This window comes from Protopterus annectens, chromosome 8.part0, assembly GCF_019279795.1.
Source record: "Protopterus annectens isolate FY-2018-M chromosome 8.part0, PAN1.0, whole genome shotgun sequence".
Classification (NCBI taxonomy): Eukaryota; Metazoa; Chordata; order Ceratodontiformes; family Protopteridae; genus Protopterus; species Protopterus annectens.
The window spans coordinates 256009929-256032142 of NC_056741.1; the positions used below are offsets into that span (position 1 = coordinate 256009929).

Below are 22214 nucleotides of genomic sequence, written 5' to 3' on the forward strand. Positions count from 1 at the left end.
TTTTCCATCAAGGCTTTCACTAAGTCTAAAGCAGCCATGCATTCTAAGAGACAAGCTACACAGGGCCCATCTCCAGGCCCCATGCCTAAGAAACAGATGCTTAAAATGGCTGAGGATTTAATTACTCTTATCAGGGGTTCTCAAACCCCCCCCCCCCCGGACAAAAGGCCCAGGGTGGAGGAAGAATCCCCCTCGTCTGATCAGGCCTCCATTATATCAGAGCACTCTGATGAACAGGAACTTTCTTACTCCCCTTTTGAAGATTCTGATGCAGAGGAGTCCATTCCCTCTGTATCCCCCCAGAGGAGTACTCATTTGGGGAAACCTTGCATACCTTAAGGGAACACTTCCACTGGGAAGGCCAAGAGTACTCAGATTCCAAGAAAAGGCTTAAGGGTTTTCTCTTGCTAACTCAGCACAGGCCTCTGGCTATACCTCCTGTCTTGGACATACTAGATGATGTGTACTCAGAGGCCTGCCTTAACCCGGATTCTTTACCTCCAGCCCCAGTCAAGCCTGACAGGTACTACCGGGTTCCTGACTCACACCAATTTCTATACAAAAGCCATGCGGCTGACCCAGAAACTATTTCACAGGGCCCCAAGGGAATTAAGGCCTCCACTGCTAAAAATCCATTACCTTCCGAGAGAGATTCCAGATCCTTAGAAAGGTGGGGAAAAAAGGTATATACCTCGGCCACCTTAACCATGAGGGCATTAAACTGCCAGTTCCATATGCTAAAGTACCAACAGTTTCTGTTATCACAATTGAGAAGTAAAATGTCACAACCTGAACAACCAGACTTGAAGGAGTTGCAGGATTTGATGCATAGTGCAGAACAAGTGGGTAAGGTTTTGATGCTCTAGAGGCCTCATGTAGAGCTGCTGTTACAGGATCAGTCATACATAGACGTGCCTGGCTCAAGGAACAAACCTTACCAGATCATGTCAAAGCTAAATTACTAGATGCCCCTCTACAAAAGGATGTATTATTTGGTGCTAATGCTGAGGAGGTATTAAAGAAAATGGAGGAAAAGGCTAAATCAATGCAAACAGTGAAAGATTTTCTACAGGTACAACCCCCACGTTTCAGTAGAAATTGGCCTTCCAAAAATTGGTCCTTTCCAGCCACGGACAGACCCCAAAGAGGTAGATACAGGCGCCCGAGGTGCAGTGAGCAATCCCAAGGATCGTTTAGAGGCAGACAGTGGCAAGCTCCTACACAAAGAGGTGGTGAGGATAGTTTGCAGCCATTCAGAAAGCAAGCCCAATGACTTTCCCTTTTGCATGCCAAGCAAGGCTCAAATGGCAGCACCCTTAGGCGGAAAGCTGGCATTATTTTCAAAAAATTGGCATATTGTCACAAAAGACAAATGGATCCTGGACATTATAAACAGAGGCTACAGATTCCATTTTCACACCCTTCCAAAAATGAGAGGCATGCCAAACCTGCCACACAATCAAAGGGCAGAGGCACAAAGACAAATTTCAGATCTCATGGACATGAAAGCTATTCAAGAGGTACCTACTCACGAACAAGGTCAAGGTTTTTATTCCAGACTATTCCTGGTACCAAGGAAGGGAAAAGATTGGAGACCTATTTTGGACCTATCCATCCTAAACACATTTTTACTCGTACCAAAATTCAAGATGCTCACTTTACAGCAGCTTCTTCCCATGCTGGGCAAGGAGTCTTGGCTGGTAACATTGGACCTCAAGGAGGCATACCTGCATGTCCCAATCAGACAAAATTGCAGAAGATACCTCAGATTTCTTGCAGGTTCAACCCATTATCAATTCTCTGCATTGCCCATTGGCTTATCTACTGCGCCCAGAGTATTCACAAAATGCCTGGCATCAGTAATTGCCTACGGCAGACTTCAAGGGATACAAATATACCCCTATTTGGACGACTGCCTGATCCAAGCGGACAGCAAGCACATACTTCGGAAACATCTGGCTTATGTAATAATGTTGTTGAATTCTCTGGGATACACAGTCAACAAAAAGAAATCAAGGTTAATACCCTCTCTGAAAATAATTTTCCTGGGTGCCAACTTGGACACAAACACCCAGATGGCCTACCTCATGCCAGAGAAGCAGGGGCAACTAACTCAATACTTCAGAGCACTAGCAAATTTCACCAGGCTGACTGCAAGGAAAATCCTGCAGGCTCTGGGATTCATGGCATCTTGCATCCTACTAATCCCATGTGCAAAGCTGCATATGAGGAAATTTCAATGGTACCTGAAAAACCTATGGTCTCAACACAGCCACAGTTTGGAAACAATAATACCACTAATTCCATGTCTTCAAAAGGAATTTCTGTGGTGGGCTCAAGCATGCCAAACAAACACAGGTCTCCCATTCAGCAAGCCTCAAGCAGCTCAAGTCATCACAACAGACGCCTCGGACTACGCCTGGAGGGCGCACATGACAGATCGGTGCATTCAGGGCAAATGGTCCCAAAAAGAAAAGCACCTTCACATCAATCAAAAGCAAATGCTAGCAGTAATAAATGCTATTATAGCTTTCAAAGACCTTCTGCATCCAGGTCAACTATTGATAAGGACAGACAACACCACAGTAATGTGGTACATAAACAGGGAGGAACCCATTCATACCCCCTATGCAGGCTGGCCATGTCACTTTGGAACATGGCTCTGGACTTACAAATCAAACTTCAAGCACAGTACTTGCCCAGGCAAGGAAAATACGTTGGCAGACAACCTAAGCAGAAGTATGACAGATCCACACGAATGGAAGTTGCATCTTCAAGTTTTTACATAGATAATTCAAGCATGGGGAAGGCCAGACATAGATCTCTTTGCCTCCCACAAAAATCACCAATTGACAAAATTCTGCTCAAGGTTTTTTCATCCAAAGGCCTGAAGAGTGGACGCTCTCTCTTTCAGTTGGACAACAATGACAGTTTATGCCTTCCTACCTCTTCCTCTGCTGCCCAAAGTTCTATTAAAAATCAGAGCAGACAGACCAAAGATGATTCTCATTGCTCCAGACTGGCCAAGACAACACTGGTACCCACTCCTGAGGAGCCTGACTCATTCCCCACCATGGACCCTGCCTCTAATGCCTCTTCTTCTGACTGGGCACAGCTTCAAAACTCTTCACAGTCAGCTGAAAACACTCAATCTGGCCGCATGGAAGATTCCTTAACATCACAACAGACCCTACTCTCCAAGGAGGTGCAGGATGTCATTTTGGAGGCCAGAAGGCCGTCTACTAGAAAAGCTTACTCCGCAAAATGGAAACGGTTTTGTGCCTGGAATGAGAAAAAGGGCCAGAATCCTGGAAAACTGAATTTACCTCAAATATTACAGTATCTAGCTGAGCTGCTAAGCAGTGGACTTTCATTCTCCTCCATCAAAATTCATGCCTCAGCCATTTCTGCAGAATACAACACTGATCCACCTTTATTCTCTCACCCCCTCTTAAGACAGTTCCTCAGAGAGGCTAAGAATATAAAACCCCCAAGGAAACAACCAATACCTGCTTGGGATCTCAATTTCATTCTAGAAAAGCTGACCTTGCCTCCTTTTGAGCCAGCTGCCTCAACAGATTTGCAATATTTGTCCTGGAAAACAGCTTTCCTTCTGGCTTTTACCTCAGCTCGTAGGGTATCGGAACTACAAGCCCTCATGGCTGTGCAGCCTTTTATCATCTTCCATCAGGACAGAGTTTCCTTACGAACCAACCCGTCCTTTATGCCAAAAGTGGTATCCATGGTAGGTTTGAATCAGGCTATACACTTACCTACCTTTTATCCTAATCCTCAAAACAAAGGGGAGAGATTGCTACATTCCTTGGACATCCACAGACAACTGCGTTATTATCTAGACAGAACAAAGCCTTTCAGAAAATCAGAACAGCTCTTTGTGTCCTATGCTATAGGAGCTCAAGGGAAACCAATTTCCAAACAGACAATCTCAAAATGGATAGCCCACTGCATACGCTTTTTTTATTCTTTTCATGGCAAAACTGTACCTACAGGCATCAGATCTCACTCCACAAGGGCCACAGCTACCTCTGCAGCTTTCCTCAGAGGAGTTCCTACCAAAGATATTTTGGAAGCAGCCACTTGGAGTTCTGTGCATACCTTCTCCAAGCACTACCACCTTCCATTATACTCCAAATCTAGAGCAGGCTTTGCCACTGCAGTCTTGCAGGGCATCCTGGCTCCTCCTAGTTCCACCTAGTGCCTTCCACCCCTTTCTTAGCTTTGGGATTCTACCCATCTGTTATGACTGCAGCTGTATGCATGATGAACATAGTACAGTTTTGTACCTACCATAAATGTAGATGTTCGAGTGCTAATACAGCTGCAGTCCAGGTTTCCCTCCCTCCTTCCCCTCTTGGGACAGGCCTGTTGGCTAACACCTCCTCATACAACCTGATTGGGGTATTCATTTATGGTGTATTTACTTGCACTACTGTATTTTGATTATATGACATTGCTTTATTACACAAATTTATGTATTGCCTTCCTTCTGGGGGCACCTGACATCTGGGGCAAGAAAAACTGAAGAAAATGGCGTTGGCTGGTTCTTTTATACCCCTGTCGCACTGACGTCAGGGAAGAAGCGACGACAACCGAAGCCGGACCTAGACTTTGGAATTCGGCCGACCGAGGACCCGCCTGACGGCAGGAGAACCCATCTGTTATGACTGCAGCTGTATTAGCACTCGAACATCTACATTTATGGTAGGTACAAAACTGTACTTTCTGGTGGTGGTTGTTTTGTGGATATGCAGGAAGTCCATCACAGTGGGGTCTGACAATTCCCTGTTTTTTCTGGCATAGATCTCCCCTCAACAGCCTGTAGGAGACAGAATACAGTGATAGGGCCTTCAGGCGGTGTGCATAAGACATTTTACTTACACCCCGTATTCCTTTAGTGAGGAACCTCTGTGGACATTCCAGTTGTTGGTATGCCTGGTTAGGTACATACCAAAGGGGGTATTGTACTCAATGACATGTCTGATGAATGCTGAATACAATGGAACAATGACTTCCATGGACTTAGATGCCATACCTTTGTTTATAAGTTGCGCAGCATAGAATGATTTCCTCACTACTGTAGACACCTGATGGTTAAAGGCTAGATTATGTGTGTGTGTCCCTAAATCTCTGACTACTGGTTCAACTCTAAGGGGTGTGTTGCCAATATGATAGTTACATGGGTGGATGACTTCCCAAAGGTTACTATCATGCATTTCTTGTACTTTAGTTTTAGTCCATGGCTCTGACACCCGTTGTTTTTGTGCCAGCCTTTCCTGGAGAACGTTTGTTTTCGTGTGGGATTCAGTGACAACTCCTCATTTGCAATCATATGCAAATTTAGTCAGCCAGAGACCACTGACATTGGCCTTGACTTCAGAGAAGTAAATGCCAAAAAGGAGCCGTCCAAGGACTGAGCCCTGAGGGTCTTCACTTGTGACTGGCCTCTTTATAGAGGTGGACTTCCCAAATTCTAACTTCCTCGGTCCTGTCTCTGAGCCAGTTGGCCGTCCACCGGGGAACTTATGAGGGTGTACCTAACCTCTTGAGTTCAGCAACAATGCCCGATTGGGGGTATTGTGTCAAATCCCTTGGCCAGGTAAGTGTAGGCAGTATGAATCATTTTTCCCCTCATCCATTGTTTTTGTCACCTTCTCAAAGAAGTCTTCCAGGTTGAGTAGGCATTATTTGCCTTTGACTAAACCAGACCTGGTTGAGTCCAGTGTTTGGAGGTTTACTTTATCTCTGTTGATCATTTCCATGGCTTTACATACAAGACTAGTGAGGCTTATGGGTCTGTAGATGGCCCACCTTTGTTGCTGTTGACTGTTGCTGTTCTCCATTCACAAAGCCTATTTGGAGGCTACAGTAATTCCAGACGCCCTGATGGTTCTTGTTTCGTGCTATTTAGAAGGCATCCTGGGATATTGTCTGGGCCCATTGATGCAGTGATCTTGGTCTTAGAGAGAGTATTAAGGACTTGTTCCCTTGTGATAGTAGGGGGAGTTACATTTGATGGTATTTCCTGAGGGAAGGTTGAGGGGGAGAGAGAGGGGTAAAGTTGGAGCTGAATTTGTCAGCCAGGATGTTTACTACATCTTCTGGCTCATTATAGATGGCTCCATTTACATTGAGCTCTGCACACAATTGTGTATTGCCTTTGAGGTTGCGGACATAGCTAAAGAATGCTTTGTGGTTGTCCTTGGTCTGGGAAGCCAGATTTGGCTTTGGTAGACTTTATTTGTCCTCAAAGTTGCTTAGTTTGATGAGTGTTTTTATCCTGCTGGCTGCTGTACCTCCTAAATTTTGCCACGATTTTCTTCCTTCTGTTATACAGCCTATTGATTTTGTGATTCCACCAGAGTGGATTGTTTTTTGAGTTAGTTCTGTACTACTTCCTGGTGGGTACAGCTGCCTCTATGCAGCTATTAACATGCTTGTACAGGGTTTCTGTGAACAGTTTTGCATAGGCAACAGTGTTCTCAGGGTTTATGGGGGCTTGAAATTTTAGCAGGCTATAAATTAATAGCAGAAGGTTAGCCTTAGAGTAGTTCCTGATTATTAGAGGTTTAGCTTGGGGTCCAGATTTTATTTTCAGCAAGGCCTGAGGATAAAAACTCCAGAAAAATTCCAACATTGCATAAAGGGCAGAGTAAACAGAGGTATGCAAGTAATCAATATTCAAAATTTAATCAGAGTATCATTTATTAATACCTTCTTCATGCAATAAGCTGTGAAACTTTTTCCAGTGACAAAAACTCAGGAAAATAACATTATTTAAAGACCATAGTAAATAGAGATGTACAGCATTTAAACATTAACATTAAGCATTATTAGTGACAAAATGATGTGGACATCCTATAGAAGGGCCTCACTGAGACAGATGCCTGGTGTCAGAGCCATGGCCTCAAGCTCAATGCCAAAAAGTGCAGTGTCATCCCCTTTGGTAAAAACTCTGTACCCATGAACTACCACATAGGCAGCAATCTACTTAACACCGAATTCGTGATAAGAGACCTTGGGACCCAGGTGGACAGTAGTCTCTCCTTTGATATTCACATCACCACAGTAGTCAGAAAGTCCTTCTACATGGCACACCTCATCATAAAAGGGTTCTCATTCAGGAAAAAAGAGGTCATTGTTCCCCTCTACTCGTCACTCATTAGACCCATTATAGAGTACAACGCCCCTTTTGGAATGTACCACACAAGACATCTGCAGCAGCTGGAAAGGCCACAGAAGTACCACACAAAGAGGATTACTGGCCTTAAACAAATGCTCTACACTGACCGCCTCAAAAAACTCCAGCTTTACTCCGTAGCATATCGCCTACTCCGAGGTGATCTCTGCCTAACATATAAAGCTATGTCAAACCCAGAGCTGTTGGACATGCTACACCTAAAGAAATCCCAATCCCTCCAAGCTACACGCTCTAGGGACCTAAACCTTGTCACCGCAATAAACAGGACACGCTGGAGGGATAGATTCCTGTCCCAGAGACTTCCTATACTCTGGAACAAGCTACCCATCTATGTCAAGCAAAGTTCTTCATTAGCACTCTTCAAGAAAAATCTTGATGAGTGGATGGGAAATAGGAAATACACCCCGGGGATCACTTCTGTGTCTCTGCTGGACAGTGGTACAGGAAATAACTTTCTTGGGTGGCATAAGCTATGGTACCTTGCTGGCTAGGCTTACATAGGCCCTTGGGCCGATAGCCTAGTACCTACCTATGAACCTATGACAGCATCTAAAGTGCTATGGAGCTTATTTGTAAATGAACTTGGTAAAAGGGGAGAAAAGGAGAAAAATGGAGGATTGGTATTACATCTTTTCACATTCCATTAAGGCTTTTTGACAGAAAATATTTCTATTTCTAGGTAGCTTATCCAACATTTTCATTTTTCATTGTTTGCCATTTGTTCTGTCTAACAACCCCTGGAGTGTTTAAACTTATTTGGTTACAACATTTATACACCTCAGAAAGCAAAATATGACCGTTTTCTCCGGATGTCTCCATATTAGTGAAAAAAGAAATAGTTGATGCACTGCACTGTTAACTTTTTCTAGTCTGAGAATGTCAAACTGCATGCACTTCCCCTGTGAGTGTCAATAACATTTCCAAGGACAGTATGTCTTTGCTAAAAGGATCTTCCCAGATATTCTTCATGTTTCACTGTTGCAGTCCTGACTTGTGGGATTTCGTGCCATGAAAGCCCTTGATCTGCCCAACTTTCAGAGAAAAAATCCCCCTCCTGCAAGAGTTGGCGGACACCCTGACCGTTGTCAGTACACTCTGGTATATAGGGATCCAGATGACATCTTGATTCCAGTCTTTTCTTCTGGTTGGAGCCTACAGCAGTGTTTTACTGCATCAGTCTGTCCTCACCATAGAGAAATTGTCTGAAGGCTAAGTACCCTGTTGGGGAACGCTTTTTACTTGTCTGACTCATGTCAGAGAAGGTCAATAATAGTCTTCTTTGTGGTAAGCAGATTCCACACTGAGACTTCCATTCATTTTGTCTCACCTGTTAAGGCCCATACCGTGACATACCTAATTGTCGTTTTTGTGCTCATTTCAACTTTAGGACTATTAGGAGTAGGGCTGGGATCTTAGCTAGGTACCTTATTGTTGCATCAAGTTCTCAGTGTCCGATGGCATCCACCAGTCGTTTTGAGGTTGAGATCCGTAAGCATAAAAGGGATAAAGAAAAACGAATAAAACACAATTTTTCCCAGTAGTACAGGATCCAATAAAGGCTGTCCCACAAAAGTAGTAATCCACAGATGTCCAAGAACGTGCAAAGTTTAGTAGTACGTATAAAATTTATTAGCGATACAGAAAAGTTAAAAATTCGCTTTCATTTCCAACACGGGAAACTTCATCAGAATAAAATGCCTTAGTTCAGACCAACCTTTTATACCTTAGTTAATTACATTTAATTTAACACCTTAATTAAATAGCTGCATTTAAAGAGACAAAACATTAATTTTTATATGTGTCTGTTTCCATAGAACAGGTATCATAAAACTTGTGAAACAAACAAAAAAAAAAAAAATATATATATATATATAGCAAATAAAAAAAACATTTCGTAGTAGTTGTCTGTTGAATCAGAGTATATATAATGTATAATATGTAATGTATAAATCTATATTAATCGAAGTTTCTATGTGTCAATCTAATAGGTGAATATATAAAAAAAATTATGTAAATGATATAAAAAACTATCCATACTCCGTAAAGGTAAATGTTGATAAAACGGAGTATTTTATTAAATAAATAATTGATCAAATAGTAAAATTCAAATATTTTAATAAATATCTTAAAAATTGATTAACGTTGTTAAAATTATGTGTTTCCTGTTATTTCTTTGTGTTTTTATTCTTGTTTTGTTTTATTCTATTTGCCCTTAGTTTTAGGGCAGGTAAAAGGGACACATGATTGTTCATCCCTGGGGGTGTGTTGGAATCTAGTCTCAGTTGCCAAATTAATTCCCAGTAACTGAGTTGGTTCTCCCAATCCCCCCCTCTGTTGTTCCTAGGTACTGTTTCCAATATCCAAAACTTAAAATGAGCTCCCTTACAAGAAAGTGTATGGCGGTAAAGAGCATTAGTCTCCTTCTTCTTGTTTACATCGTACATGTGTTCGTAGATTCTCTGTCGTAGATGTCTTTCTGTTTTACCCACATAGTGTCCCCAACATAAAGTGCAATAAGCCAAATATACTACCCCACTAGTGTAGCATGTACAGTATTGTTTCCCTTTAAATTTGATGGGAATAGTTGGTAACTGTAGTTCCTCTTTATTAGCTATAAATGTACATTGAGGACATCTTTCACATCGAAAAGTATCTTTCTTCCTTTTGTCTTTCACTTCCTTCTTTCTCTCAAAAATAGCTTTTAAGTTAGGTCCCCTTCGGAAGCTATAACATAAACGTCTATCGAATATTCCTGACTTATTGGGCATACTCTTAAAAAACTCCCATGTCCTGTTAATAGTTTTCCTTATTAAGTTAGTGTTAACATTATATGTCATAACAAGAAAGGGAGTGTTTGTATTAGTAGTAATAATGTTACCAGCTGCGTAATTAGTAGACTCAAGGTTACAGTTTAACACATTATCTGTCCTAACCTCCCTGTTGAATAAAGGAATATATTTGGTTCCCCACCCTTTAGTCACTTCTTCCTTTAAGGGGGTAATAATGGAATCAGGATAGCCCCTCTCTAAAAATAGTTTGTGTACATACTCTAATTCTTCAATAAACTCGGTATATCTTGATGTCATTCGGGCCACTCTGACCATTTGTCCCTTTATTGGACTACTTTTGTGGGACAGCCTTTATTGGATCCTGTACTACTGGGAAAAATGTGTTTTATTGGTCTTTGTGTTTTCCCCATTCTTCCATTGTTTCCTTTTACTGATAAAGAAAAACGACCCAGGCTTAGAGCCTCGGGCGACAGTCTGTCTGTCAGGTAGTCCTCCAAGGCTCGTGATCACTGAAGAAGGCGAGGCACTTTTGCAGCCCCCTTCACTGACTGAGGTGGTGGCACAGGCCTCTTTAGAGACCCCTTCAGAGTCCGATATGCCATGGGGTCTCTCAGCTTCCACACAAGCCTTAGGATTTGGCTTGTCGGTCAGGTCCAGAGCTGCTCTGTCATCCTCTGCTTCCAGTGAATGTGCTTCACCCAACTCCAACTGCACGTTCCTGTCAGACTGGTATCAGAATTGCAGATGTACATTGGCCCAAACCAGAAGCTACCCATAAGAAGGGATGCCTTCCCATGGGCTTTTGTCTAGGCCTGCCGGCTTCCACACAAAGGGTTATCAGCAGGATTCACATAAACATATTTTTAAGAACCCATCTGCTGACCCAGAGGTTGTGACCACAGGACCCAAAGGAGTTAAAGCTTGTTCCTCCAAAAACCCCATGCCCACTGATAGAGAAGTAGGGCTCTTGATATATTTGGCAAAAATGTTTACACCTGTGCCACCTTAGTTATGAGGGCCCTTAACTATCAATTCCAGATGATATAAAATACCAGCAGACCATTCTGGATCAGTTGAACCAAAAACTTAAAACCACCGAGGACAAGAATCTGTCCAAAGAATTAATGGACCTATGTCACTCCTGCTGTCAAGTTGCTAGGCATTCCTTACACTGTGCCTTTGATGCTATGGAAGGTTCCAGTTGGGCTGCAGCCGCTGGTTCTGTTATTAGAAGACGTGCATGGCTAAGGGAACAGTCCCTCCCTGACCATGTCAAGTCAAACCTTTTGGATGCCCCCTAGACAAGGATTTCTTCTTTATGCCAAAAGCTGAAGCTGTACTTAAAAAGATGGAAAACAAAGCTAAATTCATACATACTGTTAAAGATTTCCGTCAGGTTCAGCTCCCTAGATTCAATAGGAACTACCCCTCTAAACAGTGGTCCTTTCCTTCACAATCCAGAACCAGGCAGAGAAAACCACGTAGAGAAAGGACATAAATTCAACAACAAAGGCCCAGGCAGTGGACTTCCAGGCAAGGGAGTTCTAGGCCACAGGCCCCTGGCAGAGAGCAACAGTGACCCATCAATCCCAGTCTCTCTGCTGCCCCCACACACACACACACGACTAAGAGGAATAGTATCCCTTTTCAAAGAAACTTGGTCTCTCATCACTTCAGACAAGTGGGTTTTAAAAATTATTTCCAGTGATTACAGGCTCATTTTCAAAGAGCCACTAAAGCGATCAGGCTATCCAGACATTTCCCCAAACCAAAGGACAGAGGCCCTTTGCCAAGTTCAGAATATGTGCTCCCAGGGCTCAGTGGAACCAGTTCCAGAACACCAAAAAGGAAAGTGTTTCCACTCCAGTCTATTCTTGGTTCCAAAAAAACAAGGCTCTTGGCATCCCATTCTAGACCTGTCTGCCTTCAATCATTTCTTGTTGTTTCCAAAATTCAGAACGTTAACTCCTCAAAAACTGTTACCCATGATAACCCCACAGGCCTTCATGGTTACCCTGGATCTAAAAGACTCCTACTTGCACATTCCTGTAGAGAAGTCTCACAGAAGTTTTTTACGCTACTGAGCAGGTTCTAGTCAGTATCAGTTTTCTGCTCTGCCCTTTGGCTTGTCTGCCACTGCCAAGCTTAGCCCCTACCTGGATGATTGCCTAATACAGGCCACGAGTCTTTCAGAACTCCACTCAGAGCTGGTGTTCACCCAGAATTTCTTGACCTCTTTGGGCTTCACCATACATCAACACAAATCAAACACAGAACCCTTTACCAGGATTGTCTTCCTGGGGGCTCTTCTGGGCTCATCCCTTCAAAAGGCCTTCCTACCTCCAGACAAGGTCTCTTTCCTGACTCAGTGCTTCCTAAAGGTCATGCAGCGACAATGCGTCACAACCAGGGAGTTCCTCAGAGCATTGGGCTGCATGGCATCTTGCATACTTATGGTCCCCCTGGCCAGGCTGCACATGAGGAAACTCTAGTGGTACATCAAAAATGCGTGTTGTCAACATGCACAGACCCTCTCAACCAAGATGCAGCTGATCCCTTGTCTCAAGGAGGAATTTGCATGGTGGGCACAAGCCTGTGCTTAGAACCAGGGTCTTCTTTCAGGTTCTCATCCCAAGGGCAAACCCTCGCCACTGACACCTCAGAGGCAGCTTGGTTGCCCCACTTCATACAGGTCCAGACCCAATGGAAGTGGGAAAATCAGTTCAGAGACAAACACATAAACTTGAAGGAACTTATGACAGTTCAAAAAAGCCTGGTAGCATTCAGAAAAAATGGAAACCAGGGCCTCTGTTTGTAAAAACAGACAACACCATAGTCATTTGCTCCATAAACAAGCAGGGAGGTACTCACTCCAAACCGCTTTGTTGCCTAGCAATATGGTTTTGGGAGATCACTCACTCTCTGGAGTTGCTCCTTTTGGCACAATATTTTTCAGGTGTTCAAACCTTTCTAGCAGATTACCTAAGCAGAAACCTTATGGACCCCCATGAATGGCATATGTATCGGAAAACATTTCTCAGTATAGCCAAAATATGAGGAGTTTCCCAGATAGAGCTCTTAGCCATCAGGGAAAATGCTCAACTGAAAACATTCTGCTCCAGGAGCACACTACCCTCAGCTAGGAAGACAGATGCATTTTCTTTCACTTGGACTCACCTTTTCATCTATGCATCCCCTCCCCCTTTACCTCTGCTTCCTTGGGTGCTTCTAGAAATAAGGGAAGAGGGGCCAAGGGCAGTACTGATGGCCCTTGACTAGTCCAGGCAACACTGGTTCCTTCTGCTACTCAACCTATCCAATGATAAACCATGGCAGTTACCTCAGAGAGCAGACCTTTCACTCAGGACAAGGGAAAGATTGTGCATCCCTGCTTGCAGACACTCAAACTCTCAGCCTGGATAATTCCACAGCATCCTGGACAGATCCGCAACTAAGCAAGCAGATTCAAGACATCCTTAGAGGCCAGAAGGCCCAGTACTAGGAAATCTTATTCAGCTAAGTGGAGAAGGTTTTCCATTTGGTGTCAGCAACATGGCCACAATCTTTTCTTAGCCAGGATCTTTATCATCCTAGACTACCTGGCTAATCTGGATGACAAGGGCCTCTTTTATTCCTCCATTAAAATGCATGCCTCTGTCATTTCAGCCCATATCCCTCTTCTTTCTCCTCCTGTATTTTCGCTCCCCCTTATTAGATAATTTCTTAGGGGAGTGATTCACATCAGGCCTCCCAGGAGACAGCCTACCCCCTCCATGGGATCTCAGTTTTGTTCTGGAAAAACTGACCCTGCCTCGTTTTGAACCAGGGGCGTCTGCTGCCTTAAATTTTCTAACTTGGAAAACTGTCTTTTGCTAGCTTTCATGGTGGTGGAAACCTTTCTCATCTTCCATCCAGACAGTCTATCTTCCTTCCTTCCTAAACCCTTCCTTTATGCCCAAAGGTAGTGGCAGACACATTTTTGAATCAAGCCATACAGCTGCCTACCTTTTTATTCCCAATCCACAGAACCAGGAGAAAATAATTTTTCATTCCTTGGCTGTACATAGGCAATGCCATTACTATCTTGACAGAACTAAAATTATGAGAAAATCAGACCAACTCTTTGTGGCCTTTGCCACCAGTTCTGAAGGAAATCAGTTTTCAAGCAGACTATCTCCAATGGATCTGTCACTGTATCTCATTTTGTTACAGCCATGATGGTAAGAAGCCACCCAAGGCTGTCAGGACTCACTCTACTAGGGCTACTGCTACCTTTGTTGCCTTTCTAAAAGGAGTCCCTACTAAGGACATTCTGAAAACTGCTACCTGGTTATTGGTGCATGCCTTCACCAAACACTAGTATTTATAGGTTCATAGATTAGTACTAGGCTAAATGCCCTTGTGAGCCATTTGAAGCCTAGCTATTTCCCCCATGTGAGAATCAAACCCTCCACCTTGTCTTTGTAAGGTAAACACCTTAACCATTGTGCCACCCCTTATCAGCCTTTTCTAGGTCCAGAGCAGGATTCTCCATAGACATTCTGCAGTGCATTGTGTCCTCTCCCTAATCTACCTTCCACCCTCCTTTTCAGCTCTGGGAATCATCCCACAAGTCAGGACTGCAACAGTGAAACACGAAGAACATAGTACAGTTGCAGTCTTCTTTCTCTCCCTCCTTCCCCCTTAGACTAGAACAAACTTCCTTGTCAAGCCAAGGGAACCCTCCTTTTTGCCCCTTCCCTTGGTTCTCTGGTTTAGGCTTTTACTTAATGACCCATCCTGTGGGGCTTCTACCCTTGGGGGGGGGGGCAAGAAAAAACCTAAATCATGACATCAGCTGGCCTCCTATATACCCTAGCTTACTGATGTTGGTCAGGGTGTCCACCATCTCTTGGAGGAGGGGGGGTCTTTTCTCTGGTAGTCAGGCCGGCCAAGGGCTTACATGGCAGGACGTCCCAGGAGTCAGGGCTGCAACAACTTGAATGTGTCTACATTTATGGTAAGTGTACAGAACTGTATTTTCATTGCAAGCAGTGTGTCATTTATAGCAAACCATCATAGCAAGGCAGTTTCTAAAGTCCTAGGATTCATCCTCATGATATTTCCTTGTACGTCATGCAAGATTACATATTTCAAAAAATATCTGCGGCATCTCAGAAACCTAGAACTATTTTATTGACCCACTGGCTATGATTAGTCATTTTTATTCCATGTATAGAAGGAATTTCTGTGGTGGGCAGATGTGAAAACTGTTTCCATAGGAATGATGATCTTTCTTCCTCTCTCAGGCACTTACTGACTCCACGAGAAAACAGAGTACTTCATTGCAATCTCAAAACTGAACACAGTGGATAGAAGTTTGATTCCTAGTAACAACTTTATTCAGCTCAAGTTTTGGATATTCTAAAAGTAAGAGAATCTTAGACAGTAAAAGCAGATGTTACTTGTTTCTTTGGTTATATCACATAGTTTTGGTTGTGGTCCTTTGCACTATCCAGTTTTATGGTTAATAGACAATGAAAGCTGTTTACATAATGCTAATTTGCATTATTCACCAGCATTCATGTTTCTGTTTGTGTTCCACTAATCGCACATGTAGCAACACATCATTTTTCAAAAGTTTTTCCTTCTTGAGCCCACAAAGAATGTATGTAGTTCTCCAACTTGAGAAATGAAGTTTACACTAGAGTAACCAGGCTGACCTCTGTTTGAGCCTGCAGACATGAGTTACAGTAGTTCTCATGGCAAGCACTTTTTTTGATTGCTTTCACTTCTGGTAAACATTTCAGGTCTACATTCTCATATTAGTACCCCACCTGTGTTATTTCATTTTGAAAACATTTCTTTGAAAATAAATTTATTTTTTTTATAACAGAAGCTATCTGTCCTGTGACTGTTAGTCCATTTGTCTGAGCTTCCAGGATGATTATCATTTTGCATCTGTTGGATGTATATAGGCAGCTCAGATACTGTACAAGATGAGATAATGAAGTCAGAAAGACAAGTTAGATTTTTATGCCGTTTATAAACAGAGGAGAGGCATTTCGTTTTTCTCTGTTGGATGCATTAACCCCCTCAAGACATTATAAAAGCTCACTGCTTAGAGCATCAGCAGAGTACTTTAGAATGTACATGATGAAATTATGAAAGCTGCCACTTGGACTACAGTTAATATGTTTACTGAACCTTATGAAGTTGGAAGCAGAGTCTAGATGCAAGACAGTCTTTGGCTCAGATGTACTACAGGGTGTCTTTGCAGTTGTCCATTTCCTATGGACATAAGACTGAGAAAAAATGCTTATAGGTTAAGATTTACTGTTACGGTGATGGTCCTTAGTGAAGGCAGTGCAGTTAACCTGTAAAGATACTTGACATTACGTAAACTGTACAAGGAGTAGCCACTGTAAAGTTGACCCCCTCCCTTCATCCCATGATAAGAGTTTAAATAGTTCACTGTTGTGTTTCATTATTTTTTATCCCGTTACATTTTTTGTTTTATATTTGTTTGAAGAACAGTAGTTTGCTACAAAAAGAGGTCTCTCTGATGAACATGTAGTTTGTAACAGTGTTGGCATTATAAGGAAGTCATTCACTCCAACAGTTTTTCCTTGGAATGTAGATACAAGAACAAGACTTCACACACACTTACTGCTGGCAGAAATTTCTGGCCAGAAGAGAAGACACACAAGGTTGGCAAATCTAGATGATGTGATTTTATTGTGTACTCTTCCTGAAGATCTTCTGTAATGGTAAATATCCTTACACACAACTAGACTTAGTGCGATGGGATGGCCGTTTTTGATCTTTTCCCTACTTTTTGGAATGTTAAAAATCAGGCAGAAAACCTGAGTTGAAGATTCATGTCATGTAGCTTTTTGTTCATATGAAACAAAAAATGTACTTTTTCCTTGTCAGAAAATGTTGTGCCCCTCATTTGATTTTTCTTTCCTTTCTAGCGTTTTTCCTTCGCCAGACCAGCCTAAAAGTATGCCAATGATGCCAGCCACATTGAACACAGGAGGCTCACTACCAGACCTAACAAACTTACATTTTCCTCCTCCACTTCCTACGCCACTGGACCCAGAGGAAAACTCATTTCCATGTTTAAGTGGAGGAAACAGTACAACCAACCTGGCTAATACCATGACACATTTGGGCATCAGCAGCTCATTAAGGACTGGGATGGGGTTTGACTCATCAGGTAAGGTATCTACCTAACTGACACTTGTTTTCTGCATAAATCTAATTTCAAGTTAACAGTTTGCATTTAAAATGGATTCAGTTCTCAACACTAGATGTTCTTCATTCCACATTGCTGCAGTCCTAACTATTGGGTAGTCCGCTGTCCAGTCGGCCCGAATACCAGAGTATATGGCTGACGTCGGTCAGGGCGCATTAGACTGACGTCAGTACGTCAGGGTACTAATGCGCATGACCGACGTCATATCCTCAGTCTTTTTTGCCGCATGGTCCGATGCAGAAGCAGTTTTGCGAGTGCAGGTTGGCGTTCTGAAATTTTCTGAAGTCGGAGTTTCAGACCGAATCGGAGTTGGCTAAGTACCCCGTTGGGGAACATTTTGGTTTTTTCTTGCCTCAGTATTTAATCGGATGTCAGAAAAAGTGAATAACTGTATTTCTTGTGGGAAACAGATACCTCATAGGGATTACCATACCTTGTGTATACCTTGTTTAGGGCCTGAGCACGACGTTGTTGGATGCCGCTCTTGTGCTAGGTTTAACAAACGCACTATTAAGAGAAGGTTAGACTGTGCCAGGTTAGTGTTTGGGAAGCGTTGCAATTATAAAATGCCGTCGGATGCTCCGACGCCGCTTCGTCCAAAAAGCGCAAGGACAAAACAGCGAAGCCTAGGGTTGATGAACCGGCAGTCCCGGACGCCGGTTCTTTAGAAGGCTCAGTGGAGCCAGAGGTTTTGCCAGGAGTTTCTTTGGAGTCTCAGGCAGAGACTTTACTGTTACAGGATGTGCCTTCTCAGGAGGTAGGCCAGGCTGAGGGGCTTCTCAGGTAACTGTTCTTCCCTCTCTTCCCAAGGTAGTTAGAGCCTCTCCTTCTGTTTCCAAAACTTCTTTGAGGGGTAGGCCAAGTTTAGCTTCACTGGGGGCTTCTCCTAGCACTTCAGGTTCTGTGCCTAAGAAACATATGCTTAAAATGGCAGAAGATTTGATTACTATGATTAGAGGTTCTATGCCCCCTCCTGATAAGAGGCCTAGGGTGGAACCTGAGTTTGATAGTTTTGAACAGTGTTCAGAGGCTTCTGAGTCTTCTGCGGAAGATTTGCAGGAGTATCCTCCTTATTTTGATTCTGATGTGGATGATTCCACTCCTACAGCTTCTCCTCCTGAGGATTTCTCATTTTCAGAGACTCTGCATTCCATGAGGGAGCACTTTAAATGGGAAGGCCAGGATTACTCTGATTCCAGGAAAAGGCTTAGGGAATTCTTGTTTTTACCCCAGCATAGGCCCTTAGCTATACCTCCTGTGTTGAATGTGGTGGAAGATGTTTTTGCAGAGGCTTCCCTGAACCCTGATTCTTTGCCTCCTGCTCCTGTTAAACCTGATAGGTACTATAGGGTGCCTGAAGCTCATAAGTATCCTTTTAAGAGTCCTAGGGCAGACCCGGAAACTGTTTCTCAGGGACCTAAAGGTGTTAAGGCCTCTGTGGTTAAAAACCCTGTTCCCACTGATAAAGAGGCAAGGGCTTTGGATAGATGGGGAAAGAAAGTGTATACTTCTTCCACTTTAGCCATGAGGGCGTTGAATTGTCAGTTTCACATGCTAAAATATCAAAATTATCTCCTTTCACAACTGAAATCTAAGGTGGATGCTTTGGCGGAAGGTATTGAGTGTAAAGAGTTGCTGGATTTAGTTCATGTGTCTGAACAAGTGGGTAAGCATTCTTTGCAATGTGGTTTTGATGCTGTACAGGCCTCCTCGAGGGTGGCTGCTACTAGTTCTGTTCTTCGCAGGCATGCCTGGTTGAGGGATCAGAATTTAGCTGAGCATGTTAAGACAAGGATTTTGGATGCTCCTTTACAGTCTGATGTGTTGTTTGGTTCGCCTGTGGAAGCAGTTTTAAAGAAAATGGAGGACAAAGCTAAGTCTATGCAAACTGTTAAAGATTTTTTGCAGGTGCAGCCACTGAAGTTTAGTAGAAATTGGCCTACTAAGGGATGGACATATCCTGCTTATGATTCCCAGTCTAGGGGTAGGTCTAGACGTGGTAGGGGCAGAGCTCAAGGTTCTTTTAGGCCTAGAACAGGGAGTTCACCTGCTCAGACTTCTGGTGAGGGCAGGGGTCAGTCCTTTCGTAAACAGACCCAATGACCTGCCTTTTCAGCTGCCAGTAGATTCTCGCCTGGCAGCTCCTTTGGGAGGAAGACTGTTTCTTTTCAAAGAAAATTGGGATTTAATTACTCAAGACAGATGGGTGTTGGATATCATTCACCACGGTTACAGGTTTTATTTCCATACATTGCCCCCTTTCAAAGGCATGCCAGACGTTCCTCCTCCACAAAGGAAAGAGGCTCACAAGCAAATTTCTCTGTTACTCCAAATAGGGGCCATTCAGCCAGTCCCTGTATCAGAAAGGGGCCTAGGATTTTATTCTCGCCTGTTCCTAGTACCAAAGAAGGGGAACACGTGGAGACCAATTTTGGATTTATCTATCCTCAACACTTATCTGGACATTCCCAAGTTCAAGATGTTGACGTTACAACAGCTTTTACCTCTGCTGGGCAAAGATCACTGGATGGTAACTTTAGATCTCAAGGAAGCTTACCTTCATGTGCCTATAAGACTAAGTTGCAGGAAGTATCTGCGTTTCGAGCTGGAAATTCTCATTATCAGTTCTCTGCATTGCCCTTTGGCTTATCTACTGCGCCCAGAGTATTCACAAAGATTCTGGCTCCAGTGATAGCTTACTTCAGGCTAAAAGGAATTCAAATCTATCCTTACTTGGACGACTGCCTGATTCTGGCTGAAGAAAAGGAAGACCTTCTACAGCATCTGGAATATGTTATAGCAGTGCTAAGATGCCTAGGGTATTCTGTGAACGAAATAAAGTCCAGTCTAGTACCCTCTCAAGACATGTGCTTTCTGGGTGTGAGACTGAATACAGCAGCCCAGATGGCCTTTTTAACCCCGGACAAACAAAAGAGTCTATCCCTTTACTTCCATCAACTATCTCATCAGTCCGTGCTGACTGCAAGGACAGTCCTTCAAGCATTAGGGTTCATGGCATCTTGTATTCTGGTGCTTCCCAATGCCAAACTGCATATGAGGAAGCTGCAATGGTCTCTCTAAAATGTATGGACACAGCACTGCCAGGATTTGGACACTGTCATTCAAGTAATACCTTGCCTTCAAAAAGAATTTTTGTGGTGGGCTCAGGAATGTCACCTAAACAAGGGACTCTCTGTGACCCGGCCAGAGGCGAGTCAGATTTTAACGACAGATGCCTCGGACATTGCTTGGGGAGCTCATCTAAATGGAAAGTGGATACAAGACAAGTGGCCTGCCAGACTACAGCATCTACATATCAACATGAAGGAGATGTTAGCAGTCCAGTTTGCATTAATGGCTTTCAAGGAGTTACTTCTTCCAGGGCAGGTGTTGATTCTAACAGACAACACAACTGTCATGTGGTACATCAACAAACAAGGGGAACACATTCTTATCCTCTATGCAGGCAAGCAATGATTTTATGGGAGACTGCGCTCAGCTTGCAACTAACTCTTCAGGCAAGGTTTCTGCCGGAGCACAGAACTCCTTAGCAGATGTGTTAAGCAGACAAATCATGGATCCCCACAGTGGAAAGTGGATCTTCATGTATTTCAGAAATTGACAGTGTCATGGGGAACTCCAGACATAGATCTGTTCGCTTCTCCACTAAACCACCAGCTGCCAAAGTTTTGCACAAAGGGGTTTCATCACACAGCCTGGAAAGTGGATGCTCTTTCTTTCAGTTGGAAAAATCTTCATGTGTATGCCTTTCCACCTCTGCCTCTTCTTCCAAAGGTGCTCTTAAAGGTCAGACAAGACAAGCCAAGGATGATTTTAATAGCTCCAGATTGGCCTCGGCAACACTGGTACCCACTACTAAGGAGTCTGGTAAGGAAGCCTCCATGGCCTTTACCTTTGATTCCACATCTGTTATCTCAGAAGGACGGTCATCTGCTCAATGTCAAGCTTCACTCTCTTCATCTAACAGCCTGGCATATTCTGTGTTGAAACACAGCAGGTCTCAACTTCCTCAACAAGTTTTAAATGTGATTATGGAAGCTAGAAGACCTAGTACAAGGAAAGTGTACGCAGAAAAATGGAAGAGGTTTTTATTTTGGAGTACAGCAAAGAATTTGGAGATTTCTGAGCCTAATTTGAGTGTGGCTCTTCAATATCTTACTGAGTTATTGGACAAAGGTTTGTCCTTCTCTTCCATTAAGATTCATGCTGCAGCAATTTCAGCTCACTATGATTGTGACCCACCATTGTTTTCGCATCCTTTGTTCAAGCAGTTTCTTAGAGGGGCAAAGAATATAAGACCCCCACGTAGAGCTCCTACTCCTGCTTGGGATCTCAATTTTGTGTTGGAAAAACTTACTCTACAACCTTTTGAGCCTGCGGCTACTGCTGAATTGAAATATTTGTCATGGAAGACTGCTTTTCTGTTGGCTATTACTTCTGCAAGAAGGGTGTCTGAGTTGCAGGCCCTTATGGCAGTAGAGCCCTTTTGATTTTCCATAAGGATAGGGTATCATTACGTACTAATCCTTCCTTTATGCCTAAGGTGGTTTCTAGTGTGGCTTTAAACCAAACTATTCATTTGCCTACTTTTTATGCAGACCCCCAAAATAAAGGGGAAAAGATTTTGCACACTTTAGATGTACACAGGCAATTGCGTTATTATTTAAGCAGGACTAAGGATTTTAGGCAGTCTCAGCAGTTGTTTGTTTCTTTTGCTTTGAGTTCGCAGGGCAAGCCTGTGTCAAAACAAACTATTTCTAGGTGGATTGGGTTTTGCATTGCATTTTGTTATTCCCATCATGGCAAGGAGATTCCAGCTGGGATTAGGCCTCATTCCACTAGGGCTACTGCCACTTCAACAGCATTTCTAAGGGGTGGCAACTAAGGATATTTTGGAGGCAGCTACTTGGAGTTCAGTGCATACTTTCTCTAAGCATTATCACCT

At 43.2% G+C, this 22214-nt stretch overlaps 1 protein-coding gene across 1 annotated transcript in view; it reads left to right on the top strand.

Moving 5' to 3' along the window:
- CRTC2 (CREB regulated transcription coactivator 2) overlaps positions 1 to 22214 on the top strand; it is a 2800764-nt gene that overhangs the window by 1816462 nt on the left and 962088 nt on the right. The window contains exon 9 of the mRNA XM_044079735.1: positions 16965 to 17209. Coding sequence (XP_043935670.1) covers positions 16965 to 17209 — 245 coding nt within the window. The remainder of the gene's footprint in view (positions 1 to 16964; positions 17210 to 22214) is intronic.